At 40.3% G+C, this 19922-nt stretch overlaps 1 protein-coding gene across 1 annotated transcript in view; it reads left to right on the top strand.

Annotated features, from left to right (window-relative positions):
- LOC126428340 (centaurin-gamma-1A) overlaps positions 1-16460 on the top strand; it is a 334010-nt gene extending 317550 nt beyond the window's left edge. Inside the window, exons 17-18 of the mRNA XM_050090273.1 lie at positions 3503-3647; positions 12268-16460. Coding sequence (XP_049946230.1) covers positions 3503-3647; positions 12268-12399 — 277 coding nt within the window. The 3' untranslated portion in view covers positions 12400-16460. The remainder of the gene's footprint in view (positions 1-3502; positions 3648-12267) is intronic.
- Positions 16461-19922: the final 3462 nt, after the last annotated feature.

Below are 19922 nucleotides of genomic sequence, written 5' to 3'. Positions count from 1 at the left end.
GAGGAACAGAAGTCACGGGTTACCTCCTAATATCGTGTCGGACTTCCTTTTGCCTGGTGTAGTGCAGCAGCTTGACGGCAAGTAATTGGAAGTCCCCTGCACAAATATTGAGCCCCGCTGCTTCTATAGCTGTATGTAATTGGGAGCTGGTGTTGGTGCAGGTTTGTGTGCACAAACTGACCCTCAATTTATATCCCATAAATGTCCGACGGGATTCTCGTTGGGCGATCTGGGTAGCCAAACCATTCAGTCAAATTAAAACTTCAGTCCGAGCTTTTGTGACGTCTGCGCCACTCTCCAACCCTACCGTCAGCCCTTAATGACTGAATTTGGGACTCAAGTTTACCGGGCCACAGTTTTTCAGTCGTCTAGAGTCTAGCCGATACGGTCACGAGCCCAGGAAAGACGCCACAGGTGATGTCGTGCTCTCGGCAATGACACTCGTGTCAGTCATCTGCTGGCGTGGCCCACTGACGCCGAGTTTTGCGACACTGTCCTAACGGATACTTCCGTCGTACATCCCGCGTTGATTTTTGTGGTTATTTCACACAGGTTGCTCGTCTGTCGGAGCTGACAACTCTGCGCAAGTGCCACTGCTCTCAGTTGTCGAGTGAAGCTTTTCGGCCACTGTGTTGTCAGTAATGAGAGGTGATGCCTGAAACTTGGTATTCTCGGCACACTCTCGACACTGTGGTTCACAGAATACTGAATTCCCTAACGGTGTCCGAAACGGAATGTCCCACGTGTCTAGCTCCAATTACCATTCTGTGTTCAAAGTCTGTCAATTCCTGTCGTGCAGGAATAATCGTATCGGAAACCCTTTCTCGTGAATCACCTGAGTACAAATGACAGCTACACTAATGCTCTGTCCTTTTATGCCTTGTGAACACAGTTCTACTGCCATCTGTATATAAGCAAGTCTATGTCCTCTGAATTTTGTCATCTCAGTGCAAGCAGGTACAGAAGAATGTAAGCTGTGACAGTTATCCAGATATGGAGAGGCTTGCACGGTATGGACTACCACTGAAAGCTTCTTCGAACCAGTCCTTGGGCTTATGAGTAAAATAACAACAAAATCAGTAAAAACCTAGTGCAAAAAACATAGTCCCGTTATTTATGGCGATTATGTGCACAGAACAGATAACATGTAGATGTATCAGCAAAAATAGTCAGTTTTTCAAAATATAATGTAATTGGAGAGACAAAAAATCTAGTCGCCAAGCAGCCGGCAGGAGAACACACCTATAAAATGTATTACAGTTTGTGAGCTTTCGGAATCAGTGGCTCTTTCTTCTAGCAGAAGGGTTGAAGGTGAAGGAAGAGGGGTAATACCTTCTTCGTGTGTGTTCTCTTACTACTGTTTGGTGAGTAGATTTTTATCTATCCAATTACTTTATGACACAGAGGCGTCATCCTTTTCTACAGCCACCCATCCCCCCAGCAGTTTCGTGTGCTGTTCACAGTTGTTTTGTCTTCATCTGTGGAAGACATTTTAGGATATGAAATATTGGCCACTGAGCTGAAACCTCAATGAGTCCCAGAATTTAGGGGAGTTATGAGGTGTATACAGGGCACCTTAGTTCATCATCTGATTTACATTTGCATCTATACTCTGCAAATCAACGTAAGTGCATGACAGAGGGGACATCCCATTGTACCAGTTATTAGGATTTCTTCCTGTTCCATTCACTTATGGAATGTGGTAAGAATGAGACTGATTGCATTTCCCCGGTATTCTACCAATAGACTGAAACCTGCTACCTGCTTTACCCACAACTGACCCTATGTAACTGTTCCATTTCATACCCGTAAAAAGTGTTATACCCAGGTATTTGCATGAGTTGGCTAATTCCAATTGTGACTCACTGATATTATAACTTAGAAGTTTCATTCATCTTGTAAAGTGCACAGTTTTACACTTCTGAATATTTGAGATAAATTGGTAATCTTTGCACCACTGTCAAATCTTACTAAGGTCTGACTGAATATTTATGCAGCTTCTTCCAGACAGTACTTCATTATCTATAACTGCATTATCTGCAGAAAGTATGAGGTTAATATTGATTCGATTCTCTCTTGACACTTGACATTATCAATTACAAGTAATCATTTGTAAGAATTCCCATTTATGCGCAACAATTTGTAAGAATTCCCATTTATGCGCAACAATTGACATTCCTATTTTGTTTAATTCCCTCCTTTCCCCATTAAAATTATTTTGCCATTTATAAATTTGTATTGCATCTCTTTAGAGGCTGGCACAAAAATACATCACGGAGCGAGGTGGTGCAGTGGTCAACACACTACACTCGCATTCGGGACGACGACGGTTGAAACTTGCATCCGGCGATCCTGATTTAGGTTTTCTGTGATTTCCCTACATTGGTTCAGGCAAATGCCGGGATGGTTCCTTTGACTTCCCTTCCCATCCTTTCCTAATACGACAGGAATGATAACCTCGCTGTTTGGGCCCCTCTCCCAAAACCGACCGAGCACTGTATAATGCATCGTCTTTGCTAAGGTGTTACTCTTGTAAAATTTTATTTGTGATGCCCTCTTGTAAAGCTTACCCAAACTGACATTTCCTCCTGTGTTTGGCTAGACAGGTATCAATTCTTCGTTTTGTGGCTCCAATATACACTTGACCACAACTGTTCAGAATTTTACACCCCAGCCGTAGTCAGTGTATGACTTGCATCTTTTACAGATCTAAAAAATTCAAATATTTACTCTGTCACCTTGAGAATTGTTTTAATCTCATGTTTGACTGATCATTTTTTACTTGAAATTTATCTGTGTTATATGGACCCAGCAAATAACCCTCATTATCCTTCAGATTAATATAATATACGTGTAACTGTAATGCTCCTGATGATCGCAGCATGCTGCCAAAACACGTGTATGATAATGAATGTTAATATATAATGACCGAAACAGTAGAAATTTTTTCATGAAAGCTTCTCGATTTGATCAGTAATCTCGTTAATGGAGGGAAGAAAAAGTTTCCCTGTTGGTGGTCCTAGTTCTTCATTAGTCCCAGAAATATTTATATTGGGATGCAGGGCTTGTTCCATTTCCTTACTGCAATAACCATTTTTCTTAAAAGCCGACTATAAGTAATTGAGCCCTTGTCATAAGTATTCTGGCTCACGTATTTTATTTGTCCTCTACATCAAACATTTTAACTGTATCTCTCTTCCCTTTGGAAGATGGTTGGATACCTTATTGCCCTGACAGTGTTGCTTTTCAGACAGAGGCATTATACACTGTGTGACAGATTATGGTGCCTTGTATGCAGCCACAGTTTACCTACAATTATGGAGCCACTTGCTCTTTCCACTCAGTTGTGAGTGTTTCACCTCTGCAGATAGGGCCGAAATGTGAGTGTACAGTATTAGGCAGTGACTGCAGCCTCTCGGTGCAAATGTTTTAACAGAAGACACTGTACTAATGGAGAGAATTGAGTGACACGACATTCCGCACTGTGTGACCTTGCCCGCAGGAGCGACATAAAGACGCTGGCGCTGCTGCTGGCGCACGCGACGCCGGACCAGGTGAACGCGACAGTGAGCGCGCGGGACCTACGCACGCCGCTGCACCTCGCCTGTGCCACCAGAAACCTCGCCGTTGCGCAGCTCCTCGTCTGGGTGAGTTGTTGAAAACCTTTGATGCTCAGGTTCTCTGCAGATTTGACATATGTGATGGTTATTTGGGACATAAAAGTGTTGACGAAAGCTGACCGTATTATTAATTTTTTTTTATTTTTATTTATTTATTTTTCAGGGCAGTTTCAGGCATTACCAGCCACTATCTACAGCTAGAGCATATATAGTCATTTGGTATTAAAATGCATCATCTCTTGTTATAACTCTTTAAATAAAACTTCTTGTTTGTTAGTGTATAAAGAACATACTACAGAATGATCAGACAGAGTGTGTACAAAAGTAAGCATCGTACTGTGAACAGTCCATCACTCTATGATAGTATTAATGTAGGAGAGCAATATTGTAGGATAGAGTATAATGGGGCTCATGATATTTTTTAAGAGTACAAATTTAGAATAAAAATAACATGTTTTACAAATTCAGTTAAGTTTTTGCGCTCCATTACAAAATTGAGTGCTGAATAATAAAGCATTGATAGTAAGTTTGTGAAATTGCAGTGTTCATAGCACTGGATCAGTTAGTAGTTAACTGGAGGATTGTACCGAGTAGTAAACTATATGAGTCTCATTCTGATATATTACAACTGCCACACATTTTTTTTAAATTGTGTGGTTGGGAAGAAACTGTGAGACAGTATGGAATGGAATTTAATGTAAACAAACGTGAAATCTTGGTTAACTCTAGAAAGAAAGATAGACAAACTAGCGGAATGATTGGAGGTGAGCAGTAGAAGAAGGTGGAAAGCATCAAGTATGTGGAAAGTGTGATGGAGGAAAATGGAAGAAATGAGAGAGGAATCAGAGAGAATGTTGCAGATACGCAGAAGCATTCCTGCAAGGTGTTAGGAGCCTTCTTTGGAACAAAGATGTCCCACAAAAAAGTAAAGAATGCAGATTACAAGCTTGTGGAAGTGAAGCTCCTCCCAAGCAAGATAGGATTAGCAAGGAGGATCCAGATGAGGAAAGACAGGGTAAGGGAAATAGTGAAAGAGCAAATCGTGCAGAGCAGGATAGCGATAGCAAGGCTAAGATGGTACGAGCACTTCAAGAGAATGGAAAATAAGAGGAGTCTCAAGAAGACACACGAAGTCGAGATGCGAAGGAAACGACCGAGAGGAAGACCGAGGGATAAATGGCTGAAAAGTGTGTGTCGAAAAAAAGAGGTGACGACTGGACCAGAGTGAAAATAGAATGATGGCGAGGCGTATGTCCAAGGCAGACCCAGCCTGGGACTGGAAACTGCTCAAGATGATGATGATGATGATTGGGCTTTGTGCAATACTGAATTGCATGTATTGTGTTCTATATAAGTTCAGTGACAGTCCATAGCAGAAAACCAGTAATTAATTTTCAAGAAAATTTTATTTACTTTTTTCAACTGTTGAAGTTTTACAGCTAAGCTTGATTATAATACTTGCGTCATCAGTAAAGAGAACTGTATCTATCTGGACATTGCTACGTCTTTGTATTTCTCACCACCTTAATATTTTACTGTCTGTATGCATTGCAGGGCTGCACAAAATAATACAGGAACGAGTGCAGTTTTCCGTTCACACATCGTGTCTGATCAGTTCCGTCAGTGGAGGAGAGCTGTGAAGGATGTGGACTGGGTCAAGTTACACATTAACTGTCAGGAACAGACATTGCAGTCTGGAGATCAAGCACTCGCTGAGCCCAATGGTGCATTATGACCGATCCAATGTTGAGACAGCTTGTTGTTGAAGAATGCTCTTACTTGCTGTTACCAGTACAACAGTGCTCCATTATATTCAAAAATTATATTTTCAGCATTAATAAAACATTTTTGGATTTCTTGCTGTGTCAGTTCGGGGTAAAATCTCGAGCTTTCGACAATTACCCCCATCGTCTATATCAAGTTTAACCCTGAACTGATGCTGCAATAAGTCCGAGAATGTTTTATACGACAGTGCCTTTGTGAAGGACTTCATCCTCACATTTTTGACATGTTCTCACAATTGCAGAAAAAGCCAGATCTCCAAAATATTCACATAAATGATTCCTAACAAGTGAGTGAGTTGCACAAATGAGACTCCTGCCGGTAATCGTACACACCGACAGCTTACAATTGAAGCTGAGGTGAACTTTTAGTTTTGATGCACAAGTTAAAACTGCTATTAAGTTCCTAGCTTCATTCACGTAGAAGATATTGTCATGTGAAATCACATAAATCATTTTGGAACACCTTGCATATACAAGATGATTAATTTTCCCCTACAGATGGATTTTATACAACCCACAAAGCCTTCAAATACCATGTGCAAGCTTTGTTGGTCCTACAGGAGCAATGTATGCCACATTTTCTGTAGGAAATTTAATGTAGTTAAATTTTGTATTGGGACACATTTTCACTAGAGGATTTAGTTCTCAAATCATTCTAGAAAAATATACAAAAGTCACTTTCAAGTGTGTTTTTCTTGAATAACTGAAAAACCATGGCCTCCAGTGGAAATGCATCCTGATGCAGTGAAAACATATCCCAGTACAAAATATACTACATTGAATTTCCTACAAAAAGGTCCTGTTTCCTTTTTCTGTGAGACTAACAGTCTGCACATAGTAAGTGAGGGAATATGAAAATCTCAAATGTGGTTTTTGAAGGTCTCGCGGTTTGCATAAAACTCACCAGTAGGAGCAGATGACTCGTACTGTATACGAGTATCCTATGCAAGGGTTGCTACATTAAGGAGTGTAGCACATTAGCATGATTTACTATGAGGGTCATTCTGGAAGTAATGCCTCCTATTTTTATTCATCGAAACTGCAGGAGATACATAAATTACAACACCACAGCTAAATAGAGCAATATTTCAGTGACAGACTGTCATTTTTCCACATACTCACCACTATTCGTTGTGCACTTTTGCCAATGATGAACCAGATCTGCATGCCGCACTTGAAAAATTCTCCACGTAATCCATCTTTCAGAGGCTCAAAGAGATGGAAGTTTGAAGGTGCTAAATCTGGACTGTACGGTGGATGTCATAAGACAGTCCAGCAAAATTTTGCAACGAATTGCACGGTCGCGAAACTGGTGTGGAACCTGGTGTTATCGTGTTGTAGGTGAAAGTAGTCAGTGTCATATTGTAGCTTGCTGAATTGACAGTTTCTCCAGGCTCCAGAACATTCAAAAGAACCACAACACTGGCTATCCTGGAAGACTGTGCACATCACTTTGCCTGCAGATGTCACCATTTTCACGGACTGTGTAACTCGTGGTTGTGACGCCACATCTCATCTACAGTGATGATGATATTCAGAAAATTGTCAGCTTCAGCTTCATACTGGTCCAACAGGTCCTGACAAATTTCCATTCATTGAATTTTTTGTTCTTCCATAAGCATCCGTGGGACCCACCTCGCACAGACTTTGCGATAACCGAGATGTTCTGACATTGTTCCCAAGACATTACAACCATAATTCAGCTTTGCACACAATTCTCCAGTTGTTATCTGCCAATCGGCACAGATGAGTCGATCGAGATGCTCTTCATTGCGAGGGATGACAGCTGTTCAGAGTCAACTTGGCTGTGGCTTGTCATGTGCACTCTTTTGACCACCTTGAAAATGCCGTACCCATCACCTCACATTGCTCACGTCTATCGTATTGTCTCTATACGCCTTTAGCGAGCATCGACGGATTTCAATCGGTGCAATTTCTTCAACAGTGAAGAATTAAATCACATATTTCTATTTTATACGCACGTCCATATCGGACTCCATTTTGGAATACTCTTCTGCTGGCGCAACGGAACCACTTGCTGGTGCTTCACCCGCAGACGAAAGAGGAAGGCCCGAGCAGTGACATCTGGCACGGACATCCAAAGTCACCACAAAAAAAATAGGGGGCACTTCTTTCGGAATGATCCTCATATTAAAATGAATTAATATACATTCGATAAATGAATTGAACCTGTGAACACGTCATAACAAATGTAGATTTGTGCCAGATCAGTATTTGAACCCATCTCGAGCGGTTGACAGTGTCAGTCAGGCCACCCGAGTACGCGTTTAGAACTGACACAAACAGTCAGTGCCCCCTACAGTTTCCTCTTCTTTTTTTCCAAAAATTTTTAATTGCAGCAAGTCTGGGCAATTTTCACCACTGTGATTTCTTGTCATTGCACCTCTGTCGATTTCATCACCATTGAACTATTAATTTCATTTCAGCGAAATTAATGTAGCCGGTGTGTGTGTGTTGACAAAAATGTTGCTTCATAAACCTATGTTGCTGTTCTCCAAGTTTTTGTTCTACTTTATTTCATAATTTTCCTTTAAGGACTGTAGCCCATACTTTAGTAGCTGCAGACAGTAATGAGTTTTTGCAATACCTTTCTCTCCTTTTTATGTGTAGGTGTCACTAGTGCAGCTCTCAAGCCTTGATGCCGCGTTCCAGGTGCCCAATTATCATTAAAATGTTCAACTAATCTAATAGGGTGGTCTGAAAGTTTTGAACCTGGCAGTGAAAAAGACAAATTATGCTTTCAAAGAAGTTATATTTTTCCGCATAATCTCCTCTAATATCAGTACATTTCATTGGGTGGTATTCCAATAACATGATCCCCTCCCTGTACTGTCCCTTCAGAATTGCTGCAAAGCACTCATCTACAGCCACAGTGGCTTCTCGATCGGACAAAAAGTGCTGACCGGCAAGGAAATTCTAGTTTTGAGAATAGGGGAGTCCGAGGGAGCCAAATCTGGGGAATAGGGTGTATGTTCCAGCACTTCATAGTGCAGATCCCTTAGTTTCCCCTTTGCCAAGATGCTTTTGTGTGCAGGTGCATTGTCATGATAGAAGATGATTCTTTCCTTCTTTAAGCTGGGTCTGTTTTCACAAATGGTTGCACCTAGTTTTATTAGAAATTGAAAGTAGCATTTTCCAGTTATGGTGTTTTCAAAATAGCCAGTCAAAAAAATTCCTTTCACATCCCACAACACCAATTCTACGATCTTTCGCACCGATGGCACTGTCCTTGGCTTCTGTAATGCTGAAGAACTGACTTCTGTCCACTGGATAGACTGCTGTTTCTATTTGGGTGTGTAGTGGTGAAACCAAGTTTCATTCACTCTTATGTATTGGCAGAAAAGACACTACTGTTTTTCCTAAAATTCACTGAGCACTTTCCAGAAAGTATTGTGTGAATGCATTTGTGCAGTGAGCACACGCGGCACCTATCTTTCACAAAGCTGTCTCGCGTTCAGTCCCTGTTGCAAGATGTAACCGACGTGTTCCTTTGATATCACTAGAGTATTATCAGTTCCATACAACTTTTTTTAGTCCTCTACGTGGATCATCTCAGACGTGTTTGTGGCCGTGTTTAAACTCAGCTACACGATTCTTCACAGAGGAAATTGAAGGTGAAGAGCCATAATACACATTTAAAAGCCGCAAATGAATTTTGGTAACGGTTAAACCTTCTTTTACGAAGAATTTAACCGATGTACGATATTTGATTTTTTTCCATTTTTAACATCACAAGCACCACAAATGCTTCAAACGACTGCATACAGTCAACTAGCAATTTTACATGACATCTACTAGCAAATTTATATGACATCTACTAGCACGTGTGCCAACATAATGGCAAAACATCACGCATGTAGTGTTGCAATCTCTGGGGTTCCAGTCTCTCCATCATGCCTGCCCTCTCTTCGTCAGTGATGGAATACTCGTTCAGATGGTTTTTGTTTGTTTTGTATTTTGCTCCTCAGAACATTTTCTTTTCTATGTCTTTTATTTATTGGTTTGTTATATTTAACCCTGTTCTAGATGATCCTACAGTTGTTATAACTAGTGCCTGGATCTTTTCTGTCTAAAGTATATTGTAGTTTGAGAGAATGTTGCACCAGATGTGTTTTGTTTTCATTGACAAAGAATCATTATTGCTCATGGATTTTTATTGCTCATTTTGATGTATTTCAAAGGCAACAGATTTTTTCCTTGTTGTGAGTGGAGGTCATAGTTGAAGAAAGTGTCATTTCACTCTTACACTCTAGTGGCACTTCTGTCCCATCCCAAATGGTGCCATATTCTCTGAGAATTAATAATTTTATTGAAACACAATGACAGTGTCACTACTATAAAAATGTAATGTTTGCACTCTAATACAAAAAGAATGACTCACCACAGAGGAATTATCCAAATGGGATGGAAATCAGTAGGTGTAATTTAAGTGTACAAACAAAAAATAACTACAGTGTCCCAAATATTGGATGATTTATTCAAGAAAAAGAGTTTCACAGATACAGCAAGTCAATAATGTGTTGGTTCACCTCAGGCCATTATGCAAGCAGTTATTTGGCTTGGCATTGATTGATTAGAGTTCCTGGATGACCTCCTGAGGGATATCATGCCAAATTCTTTCAAAATTCTGAGTCGGTTGGAGGGCCCTGCGCACAATGCTCCAAAAATTCTCAGTTGTGAAGAAATCTGGTAACCTTGCTGGCTGAGGTAGGGTTTGGCAAGCACGAACACAAGTAGTAGAAACTCTCCACACGTGGATGGTCATTATCTTGCTGAAATGTAAGATCAGGCTGCCTCACCATGAAGGGCAACAAAATGAGGCATAGAATATCATCAATGTGATGTGCCAATGTAAGCGTCCCGTGGATGACAACCAAAGGGGTCCTGCTACAATAAGAAATGGCACTTCAGACCACCACTCGTGACGATTGAGCCGTGTGGCGAGCGACGGTCAGGTCGATATACCACTATTCTTTGGGGCACTCTAGATCTGTCCCTCACTAGGCAGTGGGGCTCATCGGTGAAGACAATCCGAGGCCAGTCAATGAGGTTCCAGGCTGAAGATGCATTTGAACATGCCCGGACAGCATTGGTATACCAATCTGACTGTCGCCTGCTATACAGCCCGACGGTTTGTGGTGCCATTACATTTCATAGCAAGAACCCGTCGGTTGTCATCTGCAGCACCTTTACATCACAGCAGCACGTTAACGATAGTCTGCACTCCATTTTGTTGCTCTTCACGGCAAGCCATTGGGTTTACATTTCAGCAAGTTAATGCCTGCCTGCACATCGCAAGAGATTCCAGTGCTTGTCTTCGTGCCTGCCAAACCCCACCTTGGCCAGCAAGAGGGCCAGATCTCTCCCCAGTTTAGAATGTTTGGAGCATTATGGCCAGGGGGGTCCAACCACCTCAGGAGTTTGACAATCGAACACAGAAGTTGGACAGACTGTGGCACGATATCCCTCAGGAGGACATCCAAAAATCCTATCAATCAGTGCCAAGCAGAATAACTGTTTGCATAAAGGTCAAAGACGGATCAACATGTTACTGATTTGCTCAATTCGTAAAGCGTGTTCTCTTGAATAAATTGTACAGTTGTTCTGAAACTGTAATCTTTACAACTTTTCTCTCTCTCTCTCTCTCTCTCTCTCTCTCTCTCTCTCTCTCTCTCTCTCTCTCTCTATTCCCCCTCCTTCTCCTTCTATTCCCCATAGAGTGTGTTTTATCTTGTCCTTCAAGAAATATATTTCATTGTGCATACATGTCGTTGGTAGAAAATAAAATCTGTTGTAGCCAACTAAATCTCTTTGCTACATTTAACTTGAATTTTGTAAAATGAATCTTCTCAAAGCACCCTTCTTGATGAACTAGACATAAATAATCTTGTAGTTCATAAATAAAATAATTACGCTTCATAAATAACAATATTTCTGTCAAAGTATATATTAGTATTTCAACAAAAATTAGGCAATATTCCAACTTAACTTCAAACTTAACATTTGAGTTTGTGATTTTTCTCCATCACCACCAATACTCTAAGTCTTTTACATCAACAAGTAACTCATACATATCCAAATTCTTTTACACAAAAGTTTTGGCATTCTGTTATTGATAGGTTCATGAATGCATGAACAAGGCTGAAAACTTCACTAGCTTTTGGATCCAACTTGTATAGCCCAACAGCTCCATCCACATACCAACAGTTCATACCCCCATCAGCTGAAGTGCTTATCTGTCAGCTTATATTATTAGTAGTCATAATTTGTGTGTTACAGAAGCCATTTCTTACTATATCATGTATGTTTTAATACTAGTGTGTTTGCTACTGATGTCAATTCTGCTATTAAATATGCCCACACACCAGACTGGTCACAACCAGGACCCACTCATCATTACTTATGTAAACCACAAGTATATCTACTCATAAAGCTAGAACGTGTGCATGTGACTGGTAAAATGTGCCATAAGCTGCACAGCATAAGAAATAATTTGGAATCGTGAGCCCAACAACCCGACAGTTCTGTCGAGGTCTGCACGTGCTCTCCCCTCTCTCTGTTGGCAGTATCATCATTTTATATGTTCTCAGTACATTTTAAATGTTACTAGACCTACTCTGCATAGTTCAGTGCGTAGAAGAACTATGTAATATAACCGTAACTTATTAATCGAAATAAATCTGTTCACTGACAAGAGTTTGACCCTCTGAAATGTGAAGTGAGAAGAGAGAAGACTAATAGTAAACGTGACTCCCTTTTTTCACCGTATCCACTGTCGAAGCATTTTCCCGGTATTTATTTTACCATTTGTGCAGCGAGTTTACTCGAGCTCTCCTTTCCAGAACAACGCAAATGTCCGTGCCGTCGACCACGAGGGCAGGACGTGCCTCGCGTACGCCGCGGGCAGCGAAGATATCGAGCTGGTAGAACTGCTGGCGAGCTGCGCGTGGCAGGCCCCAGGTGGCGGCACGTAGCGGAGGGTGCCGCCCGACGTGACGGGCTGAAGCCGGCAGACCGGAGGTGGTGGGACGGGGCTCGAGGTGGTCCCTGCCACGCTCTGACTGCGAATCTCAGCTGGTCGGCGCCACAGCCACCTTCTCTCTCTCTCTCTCTCTCTCTCTCTCTCTCTCTCTCTCTCTCTCTTCCTATGAGTTGTCAATACTCATGTGAGAATTTTGTATATCATTTCACTACCTTCTGTACTGGCCAGAATTGCCTTTTTTGGTCTCTTCTGCTATGACCTGAAGCTTCACCTTTTGTATGATATTTAATCATTTCCTACACACACCTAAGGTTCTTCCTCCTTTGTACTACGTATCCGTTACGAGAGCGTGTTTCTCGACTGCACTTTCTCATTTTCTGGGAACTAATCTGGGCATTTACTTGAAACAGAGTTTTAAGTATACAGAAAAACTGTGTATTTACTGGAGAATTAAACTTTGTCTCAATCACTTATTATTAGTGATAAACCACATACGAAACGACATCTTCCCGAAAGGGATTTCTATAACAACAGTGGAAATTCCTGTGTGGAATAATACATAAAATACAGGAAAGGTAACTCCTCTCCCATAGCTGAGTGATGTGTCGTGCACAGAAACACACGACAAGAAACTGTATTTACAATAGCCTTTGAGCTCTCGCTCTTTCTCTAGTAAACGTACACTCACTCACACACGCAACCACCCAGACACTCAAATGCACACAAAGTTACGGCTGTAGAAGTGTCTATTCTCAGGTGACCTGTATGAGAATGTAGGTGATACTAAAAGCTAACAAACATTAGACACTGAAATGTCAGACCAGACAGCCTCCGCCTTACCCTAAGAGTGACACTCTTTGTCCCCTAGTGGCTCCGTCAGACGTGTTTGCCTGTGCCAGAGGCATACTTGTTTACTTTTAATGTTGTGACGATACTAGTACACTCGGTCTGAGGACGGGAACTCATTTATCGAAAGTGCACCATTTAAATGCGATTCGTCGCTAATTTGCGTGATTTAGCCAGAGTTTAATGTCCGGTGTTGGCGACGACCGTGACCTTGTCTGCAGCTCTAATGGAAAAAATCTGCACTGTGCATTTATTGTCTGTCAACATCCACACAGAATCCGTACCACAAGCGCGAGCGATTTGCTGAACCATCTGCGTATTGACAATCTGTTTTATAGTGTAAAGTTCTTAGTTCTGCACCTTTGAGACTGATAGTGAATTTTTTGTACCAACTGAATTTCCATTGTATTTTGTATGCCAATTTGTCTTTTCACAGTTTACAGATTTTTCAGTGCCACAATTATTCTGCCAAAAGTATTCATCCAGTCACCTGCAGAGAAAAAGAAAACTGTACGTGTATTATTAAACTCTCTTGCCCCAAACATCTTTAATTCTTGTATAAATGGCTAGAACATTAGCTGTGTATTCTAAACAAACTCATACTGGAACATATTATCAATAAAAAGAACAGTGCAACGATAGAGATATGCTCGGAGTTTGCCAGACGGCACACAGTTGGGGGTCCTCGCAATATCCCTCAGCTGGTGTAGCCTCCCTGTTCTCTGTCATTACACTTACTTAGTAGTTGTTGAAGCCAAATGAAAACTGTGGCCACATAAGATGCCCTCTCTAAGAGTTGTTAGCTCTGGCATTTTGGTACATATCTGTAGCTTTGTCTCTGCAGACGTGTAGATTGAGTCGGCCCAAACAAATGCCGCTCATCTCAAGTTTTCTTCAAAGCTCGGTGTCAACGAGATGTGTCAGTTTGTTTTTTTTAGAGTGACATTTTATGTTTGCATTCAGTATTGCCCCCCAGTGCAGTATCCTACTGAATGATGCAAATTATAACAGGAACAGCAAAACACAGAAAATAACCAGAAGTCCAGGAGTCAGGAAAGGGAGACTCAGCCAACAAATATCTACCGATGTGTCAGTATTGGTCGTTATCAGCTGCTCGAGAGCAGACCTAGTGGACGCATACCTGTACTGCTACAACATTTGAGATGTTTTGACTGAGGCGTGGTGTTTCATTTTCTGCATCTTTAATGCAATAACGTGGACTATATTTTACTATGGTTTGGCCCCCAGTTTTACTCCTCGTACCCATAACTGTTTCTCACCTGACTCTCTCCTTCCCTCCCTCTGTGGGGTGTCATCTTGCCTCTCGCACGATACACCGACACAGGAGCAGTGATATTCATTCCTTGATGCACTACCGGCTATTCTTCCTGTTTTGTTTTCCCTGTTAACACATACTTACACCAAATATCATTGTAGATTAATTTGAGACTGCTGTATCTATGGGCATGTAAAATTCAGTTGACCATAATGAGGAATAAACTGACATTTTTTGTTGACATTGGACATCGCAGAAAACATGTGATGAGCAGTAAAAACAAAGTAAAAACAAAATGACAATATCTATCCAGGCACCAGAGTAACTGCACGATCATTAGGAGAAACACACACTGCGACAGACAAATAAAATTCAGATCCTCATACAGAAATGTTGTCGACATTTGGCAGTTTCCTGCTATCTCTAAAGACGTTAGTGCAGTATCACCAAAGCTGACTGACTCATACGGTACACGGTGTGCCGACATTCCGTTGACTAGTTTCATAAATCACAGTCGTAAGACTCTCGTGTTCTAAGAAGGCTTCAGCATAATAAGCTGGAATTTCGCTGTAAATACTTCCTCTACCTGTAGTGGCAGGCACGTGCTGTCGTCGAGTGCCTTCACGTACTGTTTCACGCTTTTTGTGCCTCTTTTAGTTCTGGAGTGCCACTGCTCTAAATAGTGCCTTCTAGCCCAAATGCTAAAGGCAGTATATTTGTCTGTAGATTTGTGGAGTACCACTCACCACCTGATTCATTTTCTACTGAGCTTAAACGCTATGTAAACCTTTGATTTATTTTACAGCACTTTATTCTTTTATTGTGGTGTTGTTTCCTCAGTTTCTGATTCTGCATAACAGTGCCCTGTTTCTGACTGTTTACTCTTGTGTACTACAATATTCTCACTTTAGTTATTTCAGTGTGCTTTTATTGTTCAGAGTTACTTCGTGTGTGCTAATTTATTCACCATTAGTTTCCACATTTGTTAATATATAAAGTTATGTATATTTTGTATATATATTGTTTCAGGAATATATTTCTTCCACTTGTTGAAACAGTGTAAATCAGTCCCTTTACATCGTAGTGGAAAAAGAGCAATATATTTATAAATACCTGCTGCTTTGAAGATAATCACTGTATATAATATATGTAAATACCAATATTTATAAGAAATGTAGACCATACTTCAAGCAGTGTGTGTTTTGGGAAATCCTTTCTTTTTTCTGTATGTGGTTGTCTCTGAATATACAGGATCTAAATAAAGATGTACCATTCGAATACTTTACAAGATAAAAGTGTGTTTATTTGTATGCTGTCAGACCATTTAGAGTTTCCTTCCTATTGCTCTTACAAAAAGACAGTTTGATGTAATGTGAAATTTATCAGTAATTCAGTTCTGACAACCACCCTTTTTTCTGTTCTCGCCTTCTTTGCAGTTTGCAAATGAAGGAGGAGCTATTTGTTTCATTGGATGTTTCAAAAGAAGTATGTGGAGTGTAGAAAACATTAAAACAAAAAATAATAAACATGTGTTAATGATGATGCACAAGTTATGGATAGCTGAATTGTTGCACCAATGATAGAGGTAGTTTACATTAATGTTACTGTGCCTGTTATTTATAATAATTAGCCAGTGTTGTTGCTTCTCTTCTGTACACTGTTTATCATCTATGTGAAACAATTAATTTTGTATTGTTGATATATGATATATATAAAATTTTCCTTCATTAAGATTCATTTATGCAATGCTACTTTTTTCCAAGTTGCTTTCAGAAGTGAATTTTTGTATGCTTCTTGTAAAAGTTATTTTTTGCTGATGAAAAATTTGACAGTGATTCCTAACTTGTGTAAAATTTGGCCAAAGATTCTTGTAAATAATACCAGTCATTTTTATTATGCCTGACGCTGTTACAATAAAATGAATGACATAAGCTGCTTTCTTCTCATTGTGACTGCCCATCCCCCACACCAGTTTCCAGGTAATGTGTGTGAGTTGGTTTAGTTACAATTTATGCAATTGAGTCTCTAGGTTCGTTTGAGCAGTTACCAGACAGCGCCAGACAACAGGCTGTACTACGCATGCACAGCTACGATGACATAGGCAGCCCATGCTTGGTGCTTGCTCTGCTCATACATGTTTCATCGCATTTCTGGTGGAATTTCGTGCGTGGTGGGGCATCACGTGACCATGTGCAGCCCTGCAGCATGTTGTTGAGAGGACATACAGAGCTGTACTTAGAGCAATTGTTTTATCATATCCCATCCGGATAAAGGATGCAAATAAGGAAGCAGTTATTGGCAAAATATCATTTCAAAATTAGACTCCACAGCTCGAAGTACCATAACATTTTGCTATGGGTTGACTTTGACAGATTCTTTTCTTCTTCTTCTTCTTCTTCTTCTTTTTTTTTTAAATCTGCAATATTGTTATGTAGCATTTCCAACAGGTTTACATCTAAAACAAAGATGATGTGACCCACCAAACGAAAGCACTGGCAGGTCGACAGACACACAAAAAAACACAAACACACGCACAAATTTCAAGCTTTCGCAACCAACGGCCTCTTCATCAGGAAAGAGCTCTTTCCTGACGAAGCGGCCGTTGGTTGCGAAAGCTTGAATTTTGTGCGTGTGTGTTTGTGTGTCTGTCGACCTGCCAGCGCATTCGTTTGGTGGGTCACATCATCTTTGTTTTTGGATGTATTTTTCCCGCGTGTAGTGTTTCCTTACCCTCTCCCTTAAAACCCACTTCCTTTCGTCTTTCCCTCTCCTTCCCTCTTTCCTGATGAGGCAACAGTTTGTTGTGAAAGCTTGAATTTTGTGTTTATGTTTGTGTTTGTTTGTGTGTCTATCGATGTGCCAGCGCTTTCGTTTGGTAAGTCACATCATCTTTGTTTTTTTTTATATATATATATATATAAAGATATGTCGGGAGTTAAAACGATAAAACACAGTATGCTGTCAGTCTACACTTTAGCATAGAATGGCATTCTATAAATTTAAGATGTAAACACAAATTAAGAAATAACTTCAGGCCTAGAGGAAGTACTAGACAAGTGCCTTGTGATCGAAAAACACTGTGTCACAGAAGGCAGATTTGTAAAATTCTGCCACAGCTGTCAATATATTTGAAACAAAATATTTAGCTCAACACAACTGACCAAATTTGCCTACTTAGTCAGCTTCAAGTCAATGTTTATGTAAGTTCGTATGTATATACCGTTAAGAGATCTTACAGTGTCATAAAAGGAACAGGATATCAGAGACTACTCCAGCAGCATCAGAATTTCATAAACTGTACTAAAATGCTTCATTCTGATCTAATTGCATGTTTCTATGTCCAGATGCACTCTGAAGTACCTGATATTCAGCTTTTCTATGTGGTTTTCGTGATACCAATTTTCTTGGAGGTCCAGTACTGTATTCTCATGTTTGGTTCTTTATTATGGTATAATGTCATTCATCCCAGAAAATAAAAATTTGCACTTGAAATTGAACGAAGTTGAAAGTAGCCAATAGTGCGGAATGAAACACTTCGTTTCAAATAAACTAACTGTCTCCGCAGAAAAAGAAGCAAATTACTCTACAAAACTGACAGCAATAGCTTCATTAAGACATTAATGATTGATTGCTAATAACGTGGAAATAATATAAAATCAGAAAATTGAAACTACCAACTTATTTTGGTCTTTCATGATTATGAGAATGTATATTAATTCACTTGGTGGCTCCCGGCCACAGAAATCTGTTTTGTTTTCATTTGACGTGGGAGCTGTAAATGAAGACAGAACAGCAATATGACGAAACATATACACAGGTCACGTGGAGAAGGACCCCCCCCACTACAACTCAGCTTGCTCTGCGCATGCGCGAATCTGGCAGCTTAGGCGCACCAGAAAAATTGTTATGGGTAGCGTCTGGCAGCTCACTGCTGCTGCTCGTACAGCAAGCAGCCCCACTTCAAGTAGCCAGAAAGCAGGAGAAAACACTGCTCATATGCGACTTCAGCTCTGCGCAGGCGCGTGAACCCGCTGGTAACTGCTCAAACGAACCTTCTAGCACTGACTAACCACTTGCTGCATGGAGGGCGCCATATAATTTCAAAGAACTTTATCCAAAAAAGGAAAAAGAAAAGTTCCATCTTAACTTTTTTATGTCACAGTACATTTCTCTCTAAAAGTATTCAATTTGTGAAGGATAAGCTATAAAGTCAGCATATAGCATTTCTACATAATTTTCTACAACAGATGTGAAGAACTCTTCAAAAGAACATAAAGACTTTGCTATACTCTGTATACAAAATACTGACAGTAGATACATACAAAAGTAGAAAATAATGCACATGTAATTGTGTGTGTGTGTGTGTGTGTGTGTGTGTGTGTGTGTGTGTGTGTGTTTTACTGAATTCTAGTGATGAAATTGTAAGAAAAAGGAAAAAAGTGTGAAAATCTATAAGTTTACTAGAACCTAAATACAGGGCATCAAGTATTCAGCCCATCAACACTTGCCCACCAGAATAACTCACCCAAAAATTTACAAATATAACATCTATGTCAAATTTCAGCTAAAAGCTAAAGTCTACTTGATTTCAGTGAAGAAAATACTACAGTATGCGGACAATAAAGCACATAGTGCAACTTTCATTTCTCTCGAAAAGAACAGAAAATTATGAATGTTTGTGAGATATTGTTGCTGATAATGATAATAACAATAATAATAATGCAAGTAGGTATGAACAGTGAGTGGACATCCACATAGTACACAGAATCTGTATAGTATCAAATGGAAGAAACACACAAGGAAACTAGAAATAGAAAGCGACAGAGTGGCTAACCATAAGTTACATTAAAGGGTTGAATTCCAATACTGCTGACAAACACATTTAAAAGTAGAAAAAAAAACTGTTCCTAGCTTTCAGATCTGTGGGTTCCTTCCTTGGGGATGAAAGAGGGAAAGTTTAGGTAATACTGCTTGGGGGGAGACTATGACTTTTTTCCCAACAGCTTCACTACAGGTGAACCTGTTCTCCTCTGTGAGGAAGAAACTCAAGTTCTGAAAGTTAGCTACAGTTTTTCTCAGCTTTCAAATATGTCAGTTAGCAGTACTCTGTTATTTTGCCTCGCTAATGAATGTACTGATCAGCCACTGTCTCCCTGCGATGTTAATCTGTGTAGTGGGAGACTCTTGTATAGGCCACATGTAAAACTTCCAGAGAGCAGCCACTTAATAGTTTCAGTGCTGTTCTGTGGCTGTCATGCACAAACTTTAAAGTGAGGTGCAAAGTGTGTATTGATGGATTTGAAAAAGTAAAGTAAGTGTGCAACAGTGATTGGCTAGTTCAGACAAGACACTCATTGCCCGTCAAATACAGAAAGAGGCACATTAGTGAACTA

The sequence above is a fragment of the Schistocerca serialis genome, chromosome 12 (genome assembly GCF_023864345.2).
Source record: "Schistocerca serialis cubense isolate TAMUIC-IGC-003099 chromosome 12, iqSchSeri2.2, whole genome shotgun sequence".
Taxonomy (NCBI): domain Eukaryota; kingdom Metazoa; phylum Arthropoda; class Insecta; order Orthoptera; family Acrididae; genus Schistocerca; species Schistocerca serialis.
The sequence above is the reverse complement of the archived record's forward strand: the minus strand, read 5'-3'. Positions and strand labels throughout refer to the sequence as shown.